General features: G+C 54.5%; 1 protein-coding gene across 1 annotated transcript in view; it reads left to right on the top strand.

Annotated features, from left to right (window-relative positions):
* Positions 1 to 1981: 1981 nt before the first annotated feature.
* LOC144487715 (sodium-coupled neutral amino acid transporter 3-like) overlaps positions 1982 to 20871 on the top strand; it is a 36928-nt gene continuing 18038 nt past the window's right edge. The window contains exons 1-6 of the mRNA XM_078205794.1: positions 1982 to 2262; positions 4790 to 4874; positions 9425 to 9540; positions 11333 to 11406; positions 14864 to 14956; positions 16502 to 16583. Of these exons, the coding sequence (XP_078061920.1) occupies positions 1997 to 2262; positions 4790 to 4874; positions 9425 to 9540; positions 11333 to 11406; positions 14864 to 14956; positions 16502 to 16583 (716 nt within the window). The 5' untranslated portion in view covers positions 1982 to 1996. The remainder of the gene's footprint in view (positions 2263 to 4789; positions 4875 to 9424; positions 9541 to 11332; positions 11407 to 14863; positions 14957 to 16501; positions 16584 to 20871) is intronic.

Below are 20871 nucleotides of genomic sequence, written 5' to 3'. Positions count from 1 at the left end.
CAGAGTTGTCTGTAACCTGTGTCCTGTATTGTTGCTGAGGCAGTATCATTGATATCATGGTGATTTTAATCTGGACTAATGCAGTGTTCTGTGGTTTTAACGGTCCCTTAGGATTGCTGAGTGTAGCTTGATTGAGGTTGATTGATGTCCCTGAAGACAGTTTTTTCCACAGAGCATTAGTTTTGTTCCTCAGTTGCTGTTAGAAGCTGGTGGAAGGAGGCAGTGTCCGTCTCTCTCGCCCTCCAGAGACTTTCTGGAAGTTCTTAGACTGGGGAGCCGCAGCAATTTGATCCAATGTTGAAAGGAGACATTCACAGGGGGTGTTTAACAAGCTGCACAATCCAGCATCACGTGAGCATACTTGCTTTCTGTGCTAAGTAAGAAGTCTCACAACACCAGGCCAAAGTCCAACCGGTCTGTTTGATAGCATGAGCTTTCAGAGCGCTGCTCCTTCCTCAGGTGAGTCACCTGCTGAAGGAACAGCGCTGTGAAAGCTCGTGCTACCAAATAGACCTGTTGGACTTTAACCTGGTGTTGTGATACTTCTTACTGTCCAATGCTAGCATCTCCTCATCATTTCTGTGCTAAGTTGAAGAAGAGTGTATGTAGGATGGTGTTTGACTTGGAACAACAGAGATAACTAGCTGTTAAGAATTGTATTGAATTATACATGTTTAAGTACTTTAGTTGGGAAAAGTTATACTAATTATTTTAATTATATTCTAACTGTGTTCTTAAATAAACTTTGTTTGATAAAAGCTTCCCAGTGGATCACTGGAATTTTACCTGGAGTGGAACATCTTATGCTGATAAGTTTCTCATCCCCACTCTCCCGCCCTTTCCCCCATAACCTCTGACCCCCTTACCAATCAAGAACCTATCTATCTCTGTCTTAAACACACTCAATGGCCCGGCCTCCTCGGTGGCAATGAATTCCACAGATTCACCACCCTCTGGCTGAAGAAATTCCTCCTCATCTCGGTTCTAAAGAGTCATCTTTTGCAACTGTACACAACTCTGGTGCGGCCGCACTTGGAGTACTGTGTGCAGTTCTGGTCCCCACATTACAGGAAGGATGTGGAGGCTTTGGAGAGGGTGCAGAGGAGGTTTACCAGGATGTTGCCTGGTATGGAGGGGAGATCCTATGAGGAGAGGCTGAGGGATTTGGGATTGTTTTCGCTGGAAAGGCGGCGGCTAAGAGGGGATCTTATTGAAACATATAAGATGATTAGAGGTTTAGATAGGGTGGATAGTGATAGCCTTTTTCCTCTGATGGAGAAATCCAGCACGAGGGGGCATGGCTTTAAATTGAGGGGGGGTAGTTATAGAACCGATGTCAGGGGTAGGTTCTTTACCCAGAGGGTGGTGAGGGATTGGAATGCCCTGCCAGCATCAGTAGTAAATGCGCCTAGTTTGGGGGCGTTTAAGAGATCCGTAGATAGGTTCATGGACGAAAAGAAATTGGTTTAGGTTGGAGGGTCACAGTTTTTTTTTAACTGGTCGGTGCAACATCGTGGGCCGAAGGGCCTGTTCTGCGCTGTAATGTTCTATGTTCTATGTTCTATCTCTCCACTCTGACTCTGCACCCTCGGGTTCTAGTCTCTCTGACCAATGGAAACATCTTCCCCGCGTCCACTCTATCCAGGCCTTTCAGTATTCTGTAAGTTTCAATAAGATCCCCCCTCATCCTTCTAAACTCCAACAGGTACAGACCCAGAGTCCTCAACCGTTCCTCATACGACAAGCTCTTCATTCCAGGGATCATTCTTGTGAACCTCCTCTGGACCCTTTCCAAGGCCGGCACATCCTTCCTTAGATACGGGGCCCAAAACTGCTCACAATACTCCAAATGGGGTCTGACCAGAGGCTGCTGAAGCTTTGGAAGGCTCTGTCAGCGTGGGTGGGAGATGTTGTTTGGTGTCGGGGTGAAGTGTGGATAGGGAGATGTGTAACCGGTCAGGAGTCTCCCGTCACAGGGGAGGCAGTCAGGGGGAGGATGAAGAATTGGGAGAAGTTTTTCCACTGCGGTTTTACCATTTCACCTCTTCTCTTCACTGCCCTCCCAGGTTGCAGGAAATCGTCATCCGGAATCGGGAAGGGCGCCGATAGATTTTTCCCGTGGATTCCCCACTTGCGTCCGGACTTGAGGAAGGCGAAGAAGATGGAGATGGAGAAACTGGCAGCTTCCGAGGAGGAGGGAATGCTGCGGAACGGAAGCAACCTGAGTGAACTGACCACGGAGAAGATGATGCTGAACGAGGGGTGAGAGTGAGCAACGCTCCGAGCTGCCTCCGACATGTGTCCTGGAATCCTCCCCATATCCCTCGGTTAGACCCACACTTGGAGAGAATGTGGGACTCGCTCCCACGGGGAGTGGGGGAGAATGTGGGACTCGCTCCCATGGGGAGTGGGGGAGAATGTGGGACTCGCTCCCACGGGGAGTGGGGGAGAATGTGGGACTCGCTCCCATGGGGAGTGGGGGAGAATGTGGGACTCGCTCCCATGGGGAGTGGGGGAGAATGTGACTCGCTCCCACGGGGAGTGGGGGAGAATGTGGGACTCGCTCCCGCGTGGGGAGTGGGGGAGAATGTGGGACTCGCTCCCACGGGGAGTGGGGGAGAATGTGGGACTCGCTCCCACGGGGAGTGGGGGAGAATGTGGGACTCGCTCCCATGGGGAGTGGGGGAGAATGTGGGACTCGCTCCCACGGGGAGTGGGGGAGAATGTGGGACTCGCTCCCACGGGGAGTGGGGGAGAATGTGGGACTCGCTCCCATGGGCAGTGGGGGAGAATGTGGGACTCGCTCCCATGGGGAGTGGGGGAGAATGTGACTCGCTCCCACGGGGAGTGGGGGAGAATGTGGGACTCGCTCCCACGGGGAGTGGGGGAGAATGTGGGACTCGCTCCCACGGGGAGTGGGGGAGAATGTGGGACTCGCTCCCACGGGGAGTGGGGGAGAATGTGGGACTCGCTCCCACGGGGAGTGGGGGAGAATGTGGGACTCGCTCCCACGGGGAGTGGGGGAGAATGTGGGACTCGCTCCCACGGGGGGAGTGGGGGAGAATGTGGGACTCGCTCCCACGGGGAGTGGGGGAGAATGTGGGACTCGCTCCCACGGGGAGTGGGGGAGAATGTGGGACTCGCTCCCACGGGGGGAGTGGGGGAGAATGTGGGACTCGCTCCCACGGGGAGTGGGGGAGAATGTGGGACTCGCTCCCACGGGGGGAGTGGGGGAGAATGTGGGACTCGCTCCCACGGGGAGTGGGGGAGAATGTGGGACTCGCTCCCACGGGGAGTGGGGGAGAATGTGGGACTCGCTCCCACGGGGAGTGGGGGAGAATGTGGGACTTGCTCCCACGGGGGGAGTGGGGGAGAATGTGGGACTCGCTCCCACGGGGGGAGTGGGGGAGAATGTGGGACTCGCTCCCACGGGGGGAGTGGGGGAGAATGTGGGACTCGCTCCCACGGGGGGAGTGGGGGAGAATGTGGGACTCGCTCCCACGGGGGGAGTGGGGAGAATGTGGGACTCGCTCCCACGGGGGGAGTGGGGGAGAATGTGGGACTCGCTCCCACGGGGAGTGGGGGAGAATGTGGGACTCGCTCCCACGGGGAGTGGGGGAGAATGTGGGACTCGCTCCCACGGGGGGAGTGGGGGAGAATGTGGGACTCGCTCCCACGGGGAGTGGGGAGAATGTCAGGGGCAGAAACAATGAAAGGGAGCAGAGGGGCCGAATGATGTGTTTGTTGGCAGCTCGCTGCAGTTAGAAATTGGAGGCGGAATCGGGGCGAATTTGATGCCCTATCAGTTAATAAATACTTGTTCAGACCTTCGCAATGGTTGAGGGCTGTTTATTTCTCACAGAGTTGATTGAACATTTGCCAGAGGTCAGTTCAGGTTATCAATCGCCTTCGACACTCACAGTTTAACCTTGTCTTCGAATAAACCATTAACTTCCATTTCTCTCTCTGACCCCCTCAGACCAACAGCACACTGTTCCCTCAGCACTGACCCTCCCACAGTGCGGCGCTCCCTCAGCACTGACCCTCCCACAGTGCGGCGCTCCCTCAGCACTGACCCTCCCACAGTGCGGCGCTCCCTCAGCACTGACCCTCCCACAGTGCGGCGCTCCCTCAGCACTGACCCTCCCACAGTGCGGCGCTCCCACAGCACTGACCCTCCCACAGTGCGACGCTCCCTCAGCACTGACCCTCCCACAGTGCGGCGCTCCCTCAGCACTGACCCTCCCACAGTGCGGCGCTCCCTCGGCACTGACCCTCCCACAGTGCGGTGCTCCCTCAGCACTGACCCTCCCACAGTGCGGCGCTCCCTCAGCACTGACCCTCCCACAGTGCGGCGCTCCTGCATCACTGACCCTCCCACAGTGCGGCGCTCCCACAGCACTGACCCTCCCACAGTGCGGCGTTCCCTCAGCACTGACCCTCCCACAGTGCGGCGCTCCCTCAGCACCGTCCCTCCCACAGTGCGGCGCTCCCTCAGCACTGACCCTCCCACAGTGCGGCGCTCCCTCAGCACTGACCCTCCCACAGTGCGGCGCTCCCACAGCACTGACCCTCCCACAGTGCGGCGCTCCCTCAGCACCGACCCTCCCACAGTGCGGCGCTCCCTCAGCACTGACTCTCCCGGGGAACAGTGTGGGGTACGGTGGGAGTGGGTGCGATATAGCTGGTGTTGTCTCTCTGACCATTTCCCCCGTTGACAATCCTGTCTCTCGGTCTCTCTGAGTTCCTGCCTGCACTCACCCGGAGAATTATCTGTTTTTTTTTGCAGCTATGAAGCAAGTGAATCGACTGCAGCAGAATGTGACGAATTCCTGCCTCACATTTCCAAGACTAAAGCCATCCAATTCACCGATGTAAGGCAAAGCCCACTCTCTCCTCCCCGAGGCCTGGACTGGCTCTCTGGGCTTGTGTGTCGTTCCCCCAATCAGCTCCGACACTTCTCCACGGCTCACCCACCCACTGACTGCACATTCAGTGCTGTAGCAATCCCACTGCCTGGCAGATTGGAACAGGAGGAGGCCATTCTGCCCCTCTTGAGCCTGTTACATTGGACCAGGAGGCCATTCTGCCCCTCTCTCTCTCTCTCTCTCTCTCTCGAGCCTCTTACACAGGAACAGGAGGAGGCCATTCAGCCCCTCTTTCTCAAGCCTGCTACACAGGAACCGAAGGAGCACATCTAACCCCGTGCTGTACTTGTCCTGGGAGTGTTTGATGGGGACAGTGTAGAGGGAGCTTTACTCTGTATCTAACCCCGTGCTGTACCTGTCCTGGGAGTGTTTGATGGGGACAGTGTAGAGGGAGCTTTACTCTGTATCTAACCCCGTGCTGTACCTGTCCTGGGAGTGTTTGATGGGGACAGTGTAGAGGGTGCTTTACTCTGTATCTAACCCCGTGCTGTACCTGTCCTGGGAGTGTTTGATGGGGACAGTGTAGAGGGAGCTTTACTCTGTATCTAACCCCGTGCTGTACCTGTCCTGGGAGTGTTTGATGGGGGACAGTGTCGAGGGAGCTTTATTCTGTATCTAACCCCGTGCTGTCCCTGTCCTCGGAGTGTTTGATGGGGACAGTGTAGAGGGAGCTTTACTCTGTATCTAACCCCGTGCTGTACCTGTCCTGGGAGTGTTTGATGGGGACAGTGTAGAGGGAGCTTTACTCTGTATCTAACCCCGTGCTGTACCTCTCCTGGGGGTGTTTGATGGGGACAGTGTAGAGGGAGCTTTACTCTGTATCTCACCCCGTGCTGTACCTGTCCTGGGAGTGTTTGATGGGGACAGTGTAGAGGGAGCTTTACTTGTATCTAACCCCGTGCTGTACGGTAAGTGGAGGAACGGATATGTCTGGAGATTCTGGATATGTGCAGAAAAAATAGGGTTGTTGTACTGGGAGACTTCAATTTCCCTGGTATAGAGTGGAAAGTGCTTAGAGCTGGGGGTCTGGACGGGGAGGAATTTGTAAAATGCGTACTGGAAGGTTCTTTGGAACAGTATGTAGATAGCCCAACTAGAGAGGGGGCTATACTGGACCTAGTTCTGGGAAATGAGCCCGGTCAGGTCGTCAAAGTTTCGATAGGGGAACATGTGGCAAATAGTGACCACAACTCTGTTAGCTTTAGGATAGTAATGGACAAGGATGAGTGCTGTCCTACGGGCAGGGTGCTAAATTGGGGGAAGGCTAACTATAGCCGGATTAGGCAGGAATTGGTGGCCGTTGATTGGGAGAGGCTGTTCGGGGGTAAGTCCACGTCTGGCATGTAGGAGTCTTTTAAGGAACTATTGATAAGGCTGCAGGATAGGCATGTGCCTGTAAAAAGGAAGGATAGGAAAGGTAGGATTCGAGAGCCGTGGATAACCAGGGAAATTGAGGATCTGATCCAAAAGAAAAGAGAGGCGTACATTAGGTCCAGGCAACTGAAAACAGATGGAGCTCTGGAGGAATACAGAGAGAGTAGGAAAGAACTCAAACGGGGAGTTAGAAGGGCAAAAAGAGGTCACGAGATGTTCTTGGCAGGCAGGATTAAGGAGAATCCTAAGGTATTTTATTCATATGTTAGGAACAAAAGAGTTGTCAGGGAAAAAGTCGGACCTCTCAGGGACAAAGGAGGGGAATTATGCTTTGAACCCAAGGGAATAGGGGAGATCCTAAATGAATACTTTGCATCGGTATTCACAAAGGAGAGGGACTTGTTGACTGGGAGTGTCTCAGAGGGAGGTGTTGACCCGTTAGAGAGAATCTCCATTACAAGGGAGGAAGTGTTAGGTTTTTTAGGTAACATTAAAACTGACAAAGCCCCAGGGCCTGATGGCATCTATCCTCGACTGCTCAGGGAGACGAGAGAGGAAATTGCTGGGCCTCTGACGGAAATCTTTGTCTCTTCGTTGGACACAGGTGAGGTCCCTGAGGATTGGAGGATAGCGAATGTGGTCCCGTTATTTAAGAAGGGTAGCAGGGATAACCCGGGTATTTATAGGCCAGTGAAATTGACGTCCGTGGTAGGGAAGTCGTTGGAGAGGATTCTTAGAGACAGGATGTATGCGCATTTAGAACGGAACAATCTCATTAGTGACAGACAGCATGGTTTTGTAAGAGGGAGGTCGTGCCTTACAAATTTGGTGGAGTTTTTTGAGGAAGTGACAAAAACGGTTGACGAAGGAATGTCATCTATATGGATTTCAGTAAGGCATTTGACAAAGTCCTTCGTGGCAGGTTGGTTAAGAAGGTTCAGGCTCATGGGATACATGGAGAGGTGGCTAGATGGGTAGAAAACTGGCTTGGCCACAGGACACAGAGGGTAACAGTCGAAGGGTCTTTTTCCGGCTGGAGGTCTGTGACCACTGGTGTTCCGCAGGGCTCTGTACTGGGACCTCTGCTATTTGTGATATATATACATGATTTGGAAGAAGGTGTAACTGGTGTTATCAGCAAGTTTGTGGATGACACGAAGATGGCTGGACTTGCGGATAGCGATGAACATTGTCGGACAATACAGCAGGATATAGATAGGCTGGAAAATTAGGCGGAGAAATGGCAGATGGAATTTAATCCAGATAAATGCGAAGTGATGCATTTTGGAAGAAATAATGTAGGGAGGAGTTATACAATAAATGGCAGAGCCATCAAGAGTATAGAAACACAGAGGGACCTGGGTGTGCAAGTCCACAAATCCTTGAAGGTGGCAGCACAGGTGGAGAAGGTGGTGAAGAAGGCATATGGTATGCTTGCCTTTATAGGACGGGGTATAGAGTATAAAAGCTGGAGTCTGATGTTGCAGCTGTATAGAACGCTGGTTAGGCCACATTTGGAGTACTGCATCCAGTTCTGGTCGCCGCACTACCAGAAGGACGTGGAGGCTTTAGAGAGAGTGTAGAGAAGGTTTACCAGGATGTTGCCTGGTATGGAGGGTCTTAGCTATGAGGAGAGATTGGGTAAACTGGGCTTGTTCTCCCAGGAAAGACGGAGAATGAGGGGAGACCTAATAGAGGTGTACAAAATTATGAAGGGTATAGATAGGGTGAACAGTGGGAAGCTTTTTCCCAGGTCGGAGGTGAGATCATGAGGGGTCACAGGCTCAAGGCGAGAGGGGCGAGGAATAATCAGATATCAGAGGGACGTTTTTTACACAGAGGGTGGTGGGGGCCTGGAATGCGCTGCCAAGTAGGGGGGTGGAGGCAGGCACGCTGATACCGCTTAAGACTTGATAGTCACATGAGCAGTCTGGGAATGGAGGGATACAAACGAATGGTCTAGTTAGACCAATGAGCGGCACGGGCTTGGAGGGCCGAATGGCCTGTTTCCTGTGCTGCACTGTTCTTTGTTCTTTGTACCTGTCCTGGGAGTCTTTGATGGGGGACAGTGTAGAGGGAGCTTTACTCTGTATCTAACCCCGCGCTGTACCTGTCCTGGGAGTGTTTGATGGGGGACAGTGTAGAGGGAGCTTTACTCTGTATCTAACCCCGTGCTGTCCCTGTCCTGGGAGTGTTTGATGGGGGACAGTGTAGAGGGAGCTTTACTCTGTATCTAACCCCGTGCTGTCCCTGTCCTGGGAGTGTTTGATGGGGACAGTGTAGAGGGAGCTTTACTCTGTATCTAACCCCGTGCTGTACCTGTCCTGGGAGTGTTTGATGGGGGACAGTGTAGAGGGAGCTTTACTCTGTATCGAACCCCATGCTGTACCTGTCCTGGGAGTCTTTGATGGGGACAGTGTAGAGGGAGCTTTACTCTGTATCTAACCCCGTGCTGTACCTGTCCTGGGAGTGTTTGATGGGGACAGTGTAGAGGGAGCTTTACTCTGTATCGAACCCCATGCTGTACCTGTCCTGGGAGTCTTTGATGGGGACAGTGTAGAGGGAGCTTTACTCTGTATCTAACCCCGTGCTGTACCTGTCCTGGGAGTGTTTGATGGGGACAGTGTAGAGGGAGCTTTACTCTGTATCTAACCCCATGCTGTACCTGTCCTGGGAGTGTTTGATGGGGGACAGTGTAGAGGGAGCTTTACTCTGTATCTAACCCCGTGCTGTACCTGTCCTGGGAGTGTTTGATGGGGACAGTGTAGAGGGAGCTTTACTCTGTATCTAACCCCGTGCTGTACCTGTCCTGGGAGTGTTTGATGGGGACAGTGTAGAGGGAGCTTTACTCTGTATCTAACCCCGTGCTGTACCTGTCCTGGGAGTGTTTGTTGGGGGGACAGTGTAGGGGGAGGTTTACTCTGTATCTAACCCCGTGCTGTACCTGTCCTGGGAGTGTTTGTTGGGGCAGAGGGTGTGTGTGACGGGGCAGAGGGTGTGTGTGACGGGGCAGAGGGAGTGTTAGTTTGCGAGTGTCTGTGGGGAAGCTGGTCTAAGGGACACACACACACTCTGACACTTCATGCCGGGCCCTGTTTCTGACGCTCCTTCTTCCTCCGCAGTTCGAAGGCAAGACCTCTTTTGGGATGTCAGTTTTCAATCTCAGTAACGCCATCATGGGCAGTGGGATTCTGGGCCTTGCGTACGCCATGTCCAACACGGGCATCGTGGTGTTTGTGTGAGTATGCAGGCCATGCGTTCGAGTGGCGGTCGTGAGCAGGGGAATGGGATGGTGGTGGGTTAGGGTGTCAGGAGGGGCCGAGTGGTCTCTACCCGTTCCCATGTATTATTGGAGGATGAGCTGTCAATGTCTAACAGCGATCAAAAGCCCCAGCTTCCTGCCAGGCCGGGACGGGGGACAGAGTTGGTCAGCTGTTGGGCTGCGTGTGGCATCGCTGTACCCATGAGCCTGCACCGTAGCAGGTTAGAACTGCAGTGAATAAGCAGCAATGGGAGGGAGGACAGCAAGAAGCTTTCTGTAAAGCCTGGAGACAAATCTCCTCCTGGAATTTGTAATAGCTTCGGTATGTTGCATCAGCCTTGGCTCCCTCACTCACCAACTGGAACCCATCCAAATCTGCAAACATCTGAAGCCTGCCCAGGATACTGAGTGCCAGGTGCCAATCCTCATTGTCCATTTCCCACAGTCCTGCCAGCAGAGACACGCCAAGGCTCTGAATGGCTAGAGACCAGCCCACCCTCGCCAACCACCAGCACTGCCCACACCGGACTCTGCCTCCAAAGGTGTCCCCTGGGATCTGACCCTCTGACTAAGCACTGACCCTCCCACAGTGCGGCGCTCCCTCAGCACTGACCCTCCCACAGTGCGGTGCGCCCTCAGCACTGACCCTCCCACAGTGCGGCGCTCCCTCGGCACTGATCCTCCCACAGTGCGGCGCCCCCTCGGCACTGACCCTCCCACAGTGCGGCGCTCCCTCAGCACTGACCCTCCCACAGTGCGTTGCTCCCTCAGCACTGACCCTCCCACAGTGCGGCGTTCCCTCAGCACTGACACTCCCACAGTGCAGCGCTCCCTCAGCACTGACCCTCCCACAGTGCGGCGCTCCCTAAGCACTGATCCTCCCACAGTGCGGTGCTCCCTCAGCACTGACCCTCCCACAGTGCGGCGCTCCCTCGGCACTGACCCTCCCACAGTGCGACGCTCCCTCAGCACTGACCCTCCCACAGTGCGGCGCTCCCTCAGCACTGACCCTCCCACAGTGCGGTGCTCCCTCAGCACTGACCCTCCCACAGTGCAGTGCTCCCTCAGCACTGACCCTCCCACAGTGCGGTCTCCCTCAGCACTGACCCTCCCACAGTGCGGCGCTCCCTCAGCACTGACCCTCCCACAGTGCGGCGCTCCCTCAGCACTGACCCTCCCACAGTGCGGCGCTCCCTCAGCACTGACCCTCCCACAGTGCGGCGCTCCCTCAGCACTGACCCTCCCACAGTGCGGCGCTCCCTCAGCACTGACCCTCCCACAGTGCGGCGCTCCCTCAGCACTGACCCTCCCACAGTGCGGCGCTCCCTCAGCACTGACCCTCCCACAGTGCGGCGCTCCCTCAGCACTGACCCTCCCACAGTGCGGCGCTCCCTCAGCACTGACCCTCCCACAGTGCGGCGCTCCCTCAGCACTGACCCTCCCAATGTGTCACTCGGAGCTGCTTTCCCCCTGCCCCCTGGGGTGAGGTGGGGCCGTTTCTTGCGGGTTCAGTCTGTGGAGTGAGGCTCGAACCCTGGATTGTCAAACCCCCGCCCCTGTTTCGCCTCCCCCAATTGCGGCGGGTTACGGTGTGGCGAATGAGCTGGACACTGGGCTGAAGTTGGCCCACGTCCCTGAGCCCCAGCTGTTTCCAATGCCCCGTCCCCCACACAGGGATGGAAGGGGGGGTGTTGCTGCGGGTTGCGGGGGGGGGGGGGGGGCTCGGACTGTGATCAGGGTGTAACTCTGTCCTGTTGTCCTCTTCCAGATTCCTCCTGATCTCCATCGCTCTCCTCTCAGCCTATTCCATCCACTTACTCCTTCGCTCGGCTGGATTCGTAGGTAAGCATCTCCCTCCCTATCTCTGTAACCTCCCCCAGTCCCTACACCCCTCCCTATCTCTGTAACCTCCTCCAGCCCCTACACCCCTCCCTATCTCTGTAACCTCCTCCAGCCCCTACACCCCTCCCTATCTCTGTAACCTCCTCCAGCCCCTACACCCTCTCCCTGTCTCTGTAACCTCCTCCAGCCCCTACACCCCTCCCTATCTCTGTAACCTCCTCCAGTCCCTACACCCCCTCCCTATCTCTGTAACCTCCTCCAGCCCCTACACCCCTCCCCATCTCTGTAACCTCCTCCAGCCCCTACACCCCTCCCTATCTCTGTAACCTCCTCCAGCCCCTACACCCCTCCCTATCTCTGTAACCTCCTCCAGCCCCTACACCCCTCCCTATCTCTGTAACCTTCTCCAGCCCCTACACCCCACCCTATCTCTTTAACCTCCTCCAGCCCCTACACCCCCTCCCTATCTCTGTAACCTCCTCCAGCCCCCTACACCCCTCCCTATTTCTGTAACCTCCTCCAGCCCCTACACCCCTTCCCTATCTCTGTAACCTCCTCCAGCCCCCTACACCCCTCCCTATTTCTGTAACCTCCTCCAGCCCCTACACCCCCTCCCTATCTCTGTAACCTCCTCCAACCCCTACACCCTCTCCCTATCTCTGTAACCTCCTCCAGCCCCTACACCCCCTCCCTATCTCTGTAACCTTCCTGGGGAAAAGACTATGTGTGTTCATCCTATCTCTGTCCCTCGTGTGTTTATCCACCTCAGTAAGGTCACCCCTCATTCTCCTACGCTCCAAGGAATAAAGTCCCATCCTGGCCAACCGCTCCCTCTAACTCAGGCCCCAGTCGTCCTGGCAACATCCTCGGAAATCTTCTCTGCACTCTTTCCAGTTTATCAGTGTCTTTCCGATAGGGTGACCAAAACTATACACAATACTCCAAGTGTGGCCTCACCAAGGACTTGTACAATAATGTCCCAACTCCAATACCCAATGCCATGACTGAGGAAGGCCAGAGTGCTAAACGCCTACTTCACCGCCCTGTCTACCTGTGACGCCGCTTTCAACAAACTATGCACTTGTACTCCTAGGTCCCTCAGTTCCTCAACTCTCCCCAGGACCCGACCATTCATTGTATAAATCCTACCCTGGTTCAACTTTCCAAACTGCGACTCCTCACACTGATCTGTATTGAAGTCCCTTTGCCAATCCCTGGCCCACTTCCCGAACTCATCAAGATCCCCCTGTCATTTTTGATACACTTAAGAATGGAAACGCAGAAACTAGAAGCAGGAGGAGGCCATTCGGCCCTTCCAGCTGCTCCGCCATTCATTTTGATCACGGCTGATCATCAAATTCAATATCCTGATCCCCCCCCTTCTCCCCCATATCCCTCGATCCCTTTAGCCCCAAGAGCGATATCTAATTTCTTCCTGAAATCACACAACGTTTTGGCCTCAACTACTTTCTGTGGGAGTGAATTCCACACATTCACCACCCTCTGGGTGAAGAAATTTCTCCTCACCTCAGTTCTAAAAGGTTTCCCCCTTATCCTCAAACTATGACCCCTAGTTCTGGACTCCCCCCACCATCGGGAACATTCTTTCTGAATCTACCCTGTCTAACCCTGTTAGAATTTTATAAGTTTCTATGAGATCCCCTCTCACTCTTCTAAACTCCAGTGAATATAATCCTAACCCACTTAGTCTCTCCTCATATGACAGACCTGCCATCCCAGGAATCAGCCTGGTAAACCTTCGCTGCGCTCCCTCTATAGCAAGGACATCCTTCCTCAGATAAGGACACCAACCCTGCACACAATACTCCAGGTGTGGCCTCACCAACACCCTGTACAGTTGCAGCAAAACATCCCTATCCCGATACTCAAATCCTCTCGCTATGAAGACCAACATACCATTCACCTTCTTTACTACCTGCTGTACCTGCGCGCTTACTCTCAGCGACTGATGCACGAGGACTCCAAGGTCTCGCTGAGTATCCGCCTCTCTCAATTTACACCCATTCAAATAACACTAACTTTATTCACCATCCGCTTCTTGTTCGCAGTGTGTGTCACATTGAGCGGGTATAAATGGGCCACATTCCGGGCTTTGCTATTGGTTGTTAGTGTAGCTATGTGCGCACTCAGGGTCATTCAACAGATGTTTTGATTTGATTTATTATTGTCACATGTGTTGGGATACAGTGAAAATTATTGTTTCTTGCGCGCTATACAGACAAAGCATACTGTTCATAGAGAAGGAAATGAGAGGGTGCAGAATGTAGTGTTACAGTCACAGCTAGGGTGCAGAGAAAGATCAACTTAATGTGAGGTAGGTCCATTCAAAAGTCTGACAGCAGCAGCAGGGAAGAAGCTGTTCTTGAGTCGGTTGGTACGTGACCTCAGACTTTTATATCTTTTTCCCGAAGGTGGAGGAGAGAATGTCCGCAGCGGGGGGCGGTGGCGAGATCCTTAATTATGCCGGCTGCTTTGCCGAGGCAGCGGGAAGCGTAGACAGAGTCAATGGATGGGAGGCTGGTTTGCGTGACGGGGTTGGGCTACATTCACGACCCTTTGTAGTTCCTTGCAGTCTTGGGCAGAGCAGGAGCCCAGACCAAGCTGTGATACAACCAGAAAGAATGCTTTCTATGGGGCATCTGTAAAAGTTGGTGAGAGTCGTAGCTGACATGGCAAATTTCCTTAGTCTTCTGAGAAAGTAGAGGCATTGGTGGGGCTTTAACTATAGTGTCAGCGTGGGGGGGACCAGGACAGGTTGTTGGTGATCTGGGCACCTATAAACCTGAAGCTCTCGACCCTTTCTACTTTGTCCCCGTTGCTGTAGACAGGAGCATGTTCTCCTTTACACTTCCTGAAGTCGATGACTATCTCAGTTTAGTTGACATTGAGGGAGAGATTATTGTTGCCGCACCAGTTCACCAGATTCTCTATCTCATTCCTGTTCTCTGTCTCGACATTGTTTGAGATCCGACCCACTACGGTGGTGTCGTCAGCAAACTTGAAAATCGAATTGGAGGGGAATTTGGCCGCACAGTCAGAGGTGTATAAGGAGTATAGTAGGGGGCTGAGAACACAGCCTTGTGGAGCACCGGTGTTGAGGATGATCGTGGAGGAGGTGTTGTTGTCTATTCTTACTGATTGTGGTCTGTGAGTTCGGAAATTCAGGATCCAGGTGCTGCCCAATTTGGATTCACATCCAGCAATGTTGTGTTTTGGGTTGTTGAGACACGGTTATTTGCGTTGTGTTTTGGGTTGTTGAGACACGGTTATTTGCGTTGTGTTTTGGGTTGTTGAGACACGGTTATTTGCGTTGTGTTTTGGGTTGTTGAGACACGGTTATTTGCGTTGTGTTTTGGGGAGGGGGTCCGGAGGCCACTGGAAAGGTGTTGTGCTGACGTTCCGACGCTCTGGTGAACCCTCTTTGCTTCTCCTGCAGGTATGAGGGCCTATGAACAACTAGGCCACAAAGCCTTCGGGCAGCCTGGGAAGATTATCGCTGCAGTTATCATTTCATTGCACAACATCGGAGGTGAGGAGATGGCGCGTCCTTTCATTCCTGTTGCTGTACCACGCAGTCCCACCGCTGCGGCAGGAGGCCATTCAGCCCCTCTCTCTCCAGCCTGTTACACAGGAACAGGAGGAGGCCATTCAGCCCCTCTTTCTCGAGCCTGTTACACAGGAACAGGAGGAGGCCATTCAGCCCCTCTCTCTCCAGCCTGTTACACAGGAACAGGAGGAGGCCATTCAGCCCCTCTCTCTCTCTTGAGCCTGTTACACAGGAACAGGAGGAGGCCATTCAGCCCCTCTCTCTCTCTCTCTCTCTCTCTCTCGAGCCTGTTACAGAGGAACAGGAGGAGGCCATTCAGCCCCTCTCTCTCTCGAGCCTGTTACACAGGAACAGGAGGAGGCCATTCAGCCCCTCTCTCTCCAGCCTGTTACACAGGAACAGGAGGAGGCCATTCAGCCCCTCTCTCTCGAGCCTGTTACGCAGGAACAGGAGGAGGCCATTCAGCCCCTCTCTCTCTCTCGAGCCTGTTACACAGGAACAGGAGGAGGCCATTCAGCCCCTCTCTCTCTCGAGCCTGTTACACAGGAACAGAAGGAGGCCATTCAGCCCCTCTCTCTCTCTCTCGAGCCTGTCACACAGGAACAGGAGGAGGCCATTCAGCCCCTCTCTCTCTCTCGAGCCTGTTACACGGAACAGAAGGAGGCCATTCAGCCCCTCTCTCTCTCTCGAGCCTGTTACACAGGAACAGAAGGAGGCCATTCAGCCCCTTGAAAGCCCAAATTCCAGACGATGGCAACCAGTGATGTTGTGTGAGAAATGGGTGCTCATTGGCTGGCTGGGGGTGACTCTGTGTGACATGGTAGAACGCAGTCGGACCGTTTGGGTGTCAACCTTGTGGCGAGCGAGCGTGAACCCGGGTACAGGTGTGAGAGTGGGCAATCTGCCACCTTTCGCTGGTCTGGCCTACATGTGACTCCACACCATGTAGCTACTTTCAACTGCCTTCAGGGGCCAGCAAAGATGGCGAGGAACCTCACCAGCACCGCTCAGTTCCCTGGGAGTGAGAACCATAGAATCCAAACAGTGCAGAAAAAGGCCATTCGGCCCATTGAGTCTGCACCGACTCTCTGAAAGAGCATCCCGTCCAGTTCCTCCCCTCCACCCTATCCCGTAACCCCACACATTTAGCACGGCCAATGCACCCTAATCTGCACGCCTTTGGACTGTGGGGGGAAACCCGGAGCACCTGAAGGAAACCCACGCAGACACGGGGAGAATGTGCAGACTCCACACAGACAGTGACCCGAGCCGGGAATCGAACCTGGGTCCCTGACGCTGTGAGGCAGCAGCGCTAACCACTGTGCCACCGTGCCGCATGGTTTAGTTTGTGTGTGTACCTGGGAAGAGTCTCTCTGTCCCAGTTAAGCGAATATGAAATGTGCTGAAGCCTTTGGAATGTCTCTTTGCAAGTGTCACAGAATGCCGCGTTTGTAAGTCCTCTCTGTCTCTCTCTGTCTCTCTCTGACCCTCTCTGACCCTCACTGACCCTCTCTCTCCATTCTCCAGCCATGTCGAGTTACCTGTACATTGTGAAGTCTGAACTCCCGCTCGTTATTCAAGCCTTCCTTCAGCTCCAGGAGAGCAATGGGTGAGTCTTCCCGACAGGGGGGGGGCCTCCTCACTGGCTGCTCTGACCGAGGCTATCAACTTACAAACTAAAGTGCATGCCCCCCAACCATGAGACAGTTTAAAGTTTGTTTATTAGTGTCACAAGTAAGGCTTACATTAACACTGCAATGAAGTTACTGTGAAAATCCCCGAGCCGCCACACTCCGGCGCCTGTTCGGGTACACTGAGGGAGAATTTAGCACGGCCAATGCACCCTAACCAGCACGTCTTTCGGACTGTGGGAGGAAACCGGAGCACCCGGAGGAAACCCACGCAGACACGGGGAGAACGTGCAGACTCCGCACAGACAGTGACCCAAGCCGGGAATCGAACCCAGGTCCCTGGCGCTGTGAGGCAGCAGTGCTAACCACTGTGCCACCGTGCCACCCATTCGGGGGAAATAGATTCTGACTGTCAACCCTGTCTGTGCGTCTCATCATTTTATAGACTTCTATCAGGTCTCCCTCAGCCTCCGCCGCTCCAGTGAAAACAGCCCTAGTTTGTCCAGCCTCTCCTTATAGTCCATACCCTCCAATCCAGGCAGCATCTTGGTAAACCTCTCCTGCACCCTCTCCAAAGCCTCCACATCCTTCCTGTTCATTTAAGAGCACAGTTCAAATATAATAAAAAGACTTGGCAAAGATTCAAGCATGATACAGTATAAACCTTAACAGCTAGCTACCTCTGTTGTTCCAAGTCAAACAACATCCCATAAACACACACCCCACTCTAGACTCGGCACAGACAGCAAGTATGCCACGTCATGCTGGATTTTGCGGCTGCCAATTGGTCCTTTGAATGTTGGATTAAATCTCTGAGCTCCCCAGTCGTGGAATTTTCCAAAGACCCTCCGGGAAGAGAGAGAGAGACAGAGACACTACCTGCCTCCAGCAGCAACTCATTGAGTTTACAACTCCAGAGAGAGGGGAAAACCAGAGATTTTCTGTCTCAAATCCAAACAGCATCAAAGAAAAATGGAACTAAAAACGTGGACTTCTTTTGTGGGGAGAAAAATTGTGTCCGGGCAGCATCTGACCAATCATTCTCCACCCAGCAATTCCAAAAGGATCACAAAAACCCCCAGGACACTGCATTAGGCCCAGATTAAAAATAAACATGATATTGGTTCAGTAACAATTGGAGGACACCGGTTACAGACAACACGGCGCCAACAAAAACCCTGCAGAGAAACACCGTGACAATACATTTCTTAAAGGCACAGTACCATCACATGGGACCATGACCCCCGACCCCGCCCGTGTTCTCAATGATCTAGACACTTCCTCAATGGTCGAGATGCACCCAGAATGCTCTAGATTCTCACGACGGATGGTACTGGGTGGCACACTGCTGTCTGTATCCCAGCAACATCACGGAAAGGAAGGATCAGAAAAGCAAATCTGGTTTCCTTAAAGCAACAAGCTTGTTTAGTGGTGTTTGAAAGAAGCTGAACGGTGAGGGGGGGCGTGGTGGGGGCAAACATTGACAGACCTGGACACAGCATCCGGAGATACTTCCCAACTTGTGATGGCACAGTTTAGTGTTTGGGTGTTATTTTTAACCATGAATTTCAGGAACATTCTGTTCCTGCTCCACGCCTGACTGATCCAAGAAATTATTTGGACTGAGAGAAATAAATAATGCCAAAGCTTCCCCCCTCTTCCCCCGACATGAATAGCATCTTCAGCGTTGTAGAATACCTCTCCTCGGAGCCTCCTCATTGCAATGGGAATCAGACAGAATTTAACTCCAAGCAGATATTCAGGAGCAGGCAACCAGGAACTGGGTCAAAGAGGTCAGTTTTTAAGGAGTGTCTGTAAGACAGAGGGACAGAGAGAGAGGCAGCCAGAGGGACAGAGAGAGAGGCAGCCAGAGGGACAGAGAGAGAGGCAGCCAGAGGGACAGAGAGAGAGGCAGCCAGAGGGACAGAGAGAGAGGCAGCCAGAGGGACAGAGAGAGAGGCAGCCAGAGGGACAGAGAGAGAGGCAGCCAGAGGGACAGAGAGAGAGGCAGCCAGAGGGACAGAGAGAGAGGCAGCCAGAGGGACAGAGAGAGAAGCAACCAGAGGGGCAGCCAGAGGGACAGAGAGAGAGGCAGCCAGAGGGACAGCGAGAGAGGCAGCCAGAGGGACAGAGAGAGAGGCAGCCAGAGGGACAGAGAGAGAGGCAACCAGAGGGACAGAGAGAGAGGCAGCCAGAGGGACAGAGAGAGAGGCAGCCAGAGGGACAGAGAGAGAGGCAGCCAGAGGGACAGAGAGAGAGGCAGCCAGAGGGACAGAGAGAGAGGCAGCCAGAGGGACAGAGAGAGAGGCAGCCAGAGGGACAGAGAGAGAGGCAGCCAGAGGGACAGAGAGAGAGGCAGCCAGAGGGACAGAGAGAGAGGCAGCCAGAGGGACAGAGAGAGAGGCAGCCAGAGGGACAGAGAGAGAGGCAGCCAGAGGGACAGAGAGAGAAGCAACCAGAGGGGCAGCCAGAGGGACAGAGAGAGAGGCAGCCAGAGGGACAGCGAGAGAGGCAGCCAGAGGGACAGAGAGAGAGGCAGCCAGAGGGACAGAGAGAGAGGCAGCCAGAGGGACAGAGAGAGAGGCAGCCAGAGGGACAGAGAGAGAGGCAGCCAGAGGGACAGAGAGAGAGGCAGCCAGAGGGACAGAGAGAGAAGCAACCAGAGGGACAGAGAGAGAGGCAGCCAGAGGGACAGAGAGAGAGGCAGCCAGAGGGACAGAGAGAGAGGCAGCCAGAGGGACAGAGAGAGAGGCAGCCAGAGGGACAGAGAGAGAGGCAGCCAGAGGGACAGAGAGAGAGGCAGCCAGAGGGACAGAGAGAGAAGCAACCAGAGGGACAGAGAGAGGCAGCCAGAGGGACAGAGAGAGGCAGCCAGAGGGACAGAGAGAGAGGCAGCCAGAGGGACAGAGAGAGAAGCAACCAGAGGGACAGCGAGAGAAGCAGCCAGAGGGACAGAGAGAGAAGCAACCAGAGGGACAGAGAGAGAAGCAACCAGAGGGACAGAGAGAGAGGCAGCCAGAGGGACAGAGAGAGAGGCAGCCAGAGGGACAGAGAGAGAGGCAGCCAGAGGGACAGAGAGAGAAGCAACCAGAGGGACAGAGAGAGAGGCAGCCAGAGGGACAGAGAGAGAGGCAGCCAGAGGGACAGCGAGAGAGGCAGCCAGAGGGACAGCGAGAGAGGCAGCCAGAGGGACAGCGAGAGAGGCAGCCAGAGGGACAGCGAGAGAGGCAGCCAGAGGGACAGCGAGAGAGGCAGCCAGAGGGACAGAGAGAGAGGCAGAGGGGAAGACGGTGGGACAGAGGGAGAGAGAGACAGAGTTTTAGGGAGGGAACTCCAGAGCTGAGGGCCCCCCAGGCAGTTGAAGGCACGGCCGCCAATGGCGGAGCGATGGAATTGGGGGGTACTCGAGAAGCCGTAATTGGAGCAGCGCAGAGATCTCAGAGGGTCGTAGGAGGTTACAGAGATAGGGAGGGGTGTAGGGGGCTGGAGGAGGTTACAGAGATAGGGAGGGGTGTAGGGGGCTGGAGGAGGTTACAGAGATAGGGAGGGGGTGTAGGGGCTGGAGGAGGTTACAGAGATAGGGAGGGGTGTAGGGGCTGGAGGAGGTTACAGAGATAGGGAGGGGGTGTAGGGGCTGGAGGAGGTTACAGAGATAGGGAGGGGTGTAGGGGGCTGGAGGAGGTTACAGAGATAGGGAGGGGGTGTAGGGGCTGGAGGAGGTTACAGAGATAGGGAGGGGTGTAGGGGCTGGAGGAGGTTACAGAGATAGGGAGGGGGTGTAGGGGCTGGAGGAGGTTACAGAGATAGGGAGGGGTGTAGGGGGCTGGAGGAGGTTACAGAGATAGGGAGGGGTGTAGGGGCTGGAGGAGGTTACAGAGATAGGGAGGGGTGTAGGGGCTGGAGGAGGTTACAGAGATAGGGAGGGGTGTAGGGGGTTGGAGGAGGTTACAGAGATAGGGAGGGGAGTAGGGGCTGGAGGAGGTTACAGAGATAGGGAGGGGTGTAGGGGCTGGAGGAGGTTACAGAGATAGGGAGGGGTGTAGGGGGCTGGAGGAGGTTACAGAGATAGGGAGGGGTGTAGGGGCTGGAGGAGGTTACAGAGATAGGGAGGGGTGTAGGGGCTGGAGGAGGTTACAGAGATAGGGAGGGGTGTAGGGGCTGGAGGAGGTTACAGAGATAGGGAGGGGTGTAGGGGGCTGGAGGAGGTTACAGAGATAGGGAGGGGTGTAGGGGCTGGAGGAGGTTACAGAGATAGGGAGGGGTGTA

This window comes from Mustelus asterias, unplaced genomic scaffold (genome assembly GCF_964213995.1).
Source record: "Mustelus asterias unplaced genomic scaffold, sMusAst1.hap1.1 HAP1_SCAFFOLD_987, whole genome shotgun sequence".
Classification (NCBI taxonomy): Eukaryota; Metazoa; Chordata; class Chondrichthyes; order Carcharhiniformes; family Triakidae; genus Mustelus; species Mustelus asterias.
Note: the sequence above shows the minus strand (reverse complement) of the source record. Positions and strands in the feature narration are given on the sequence as shown.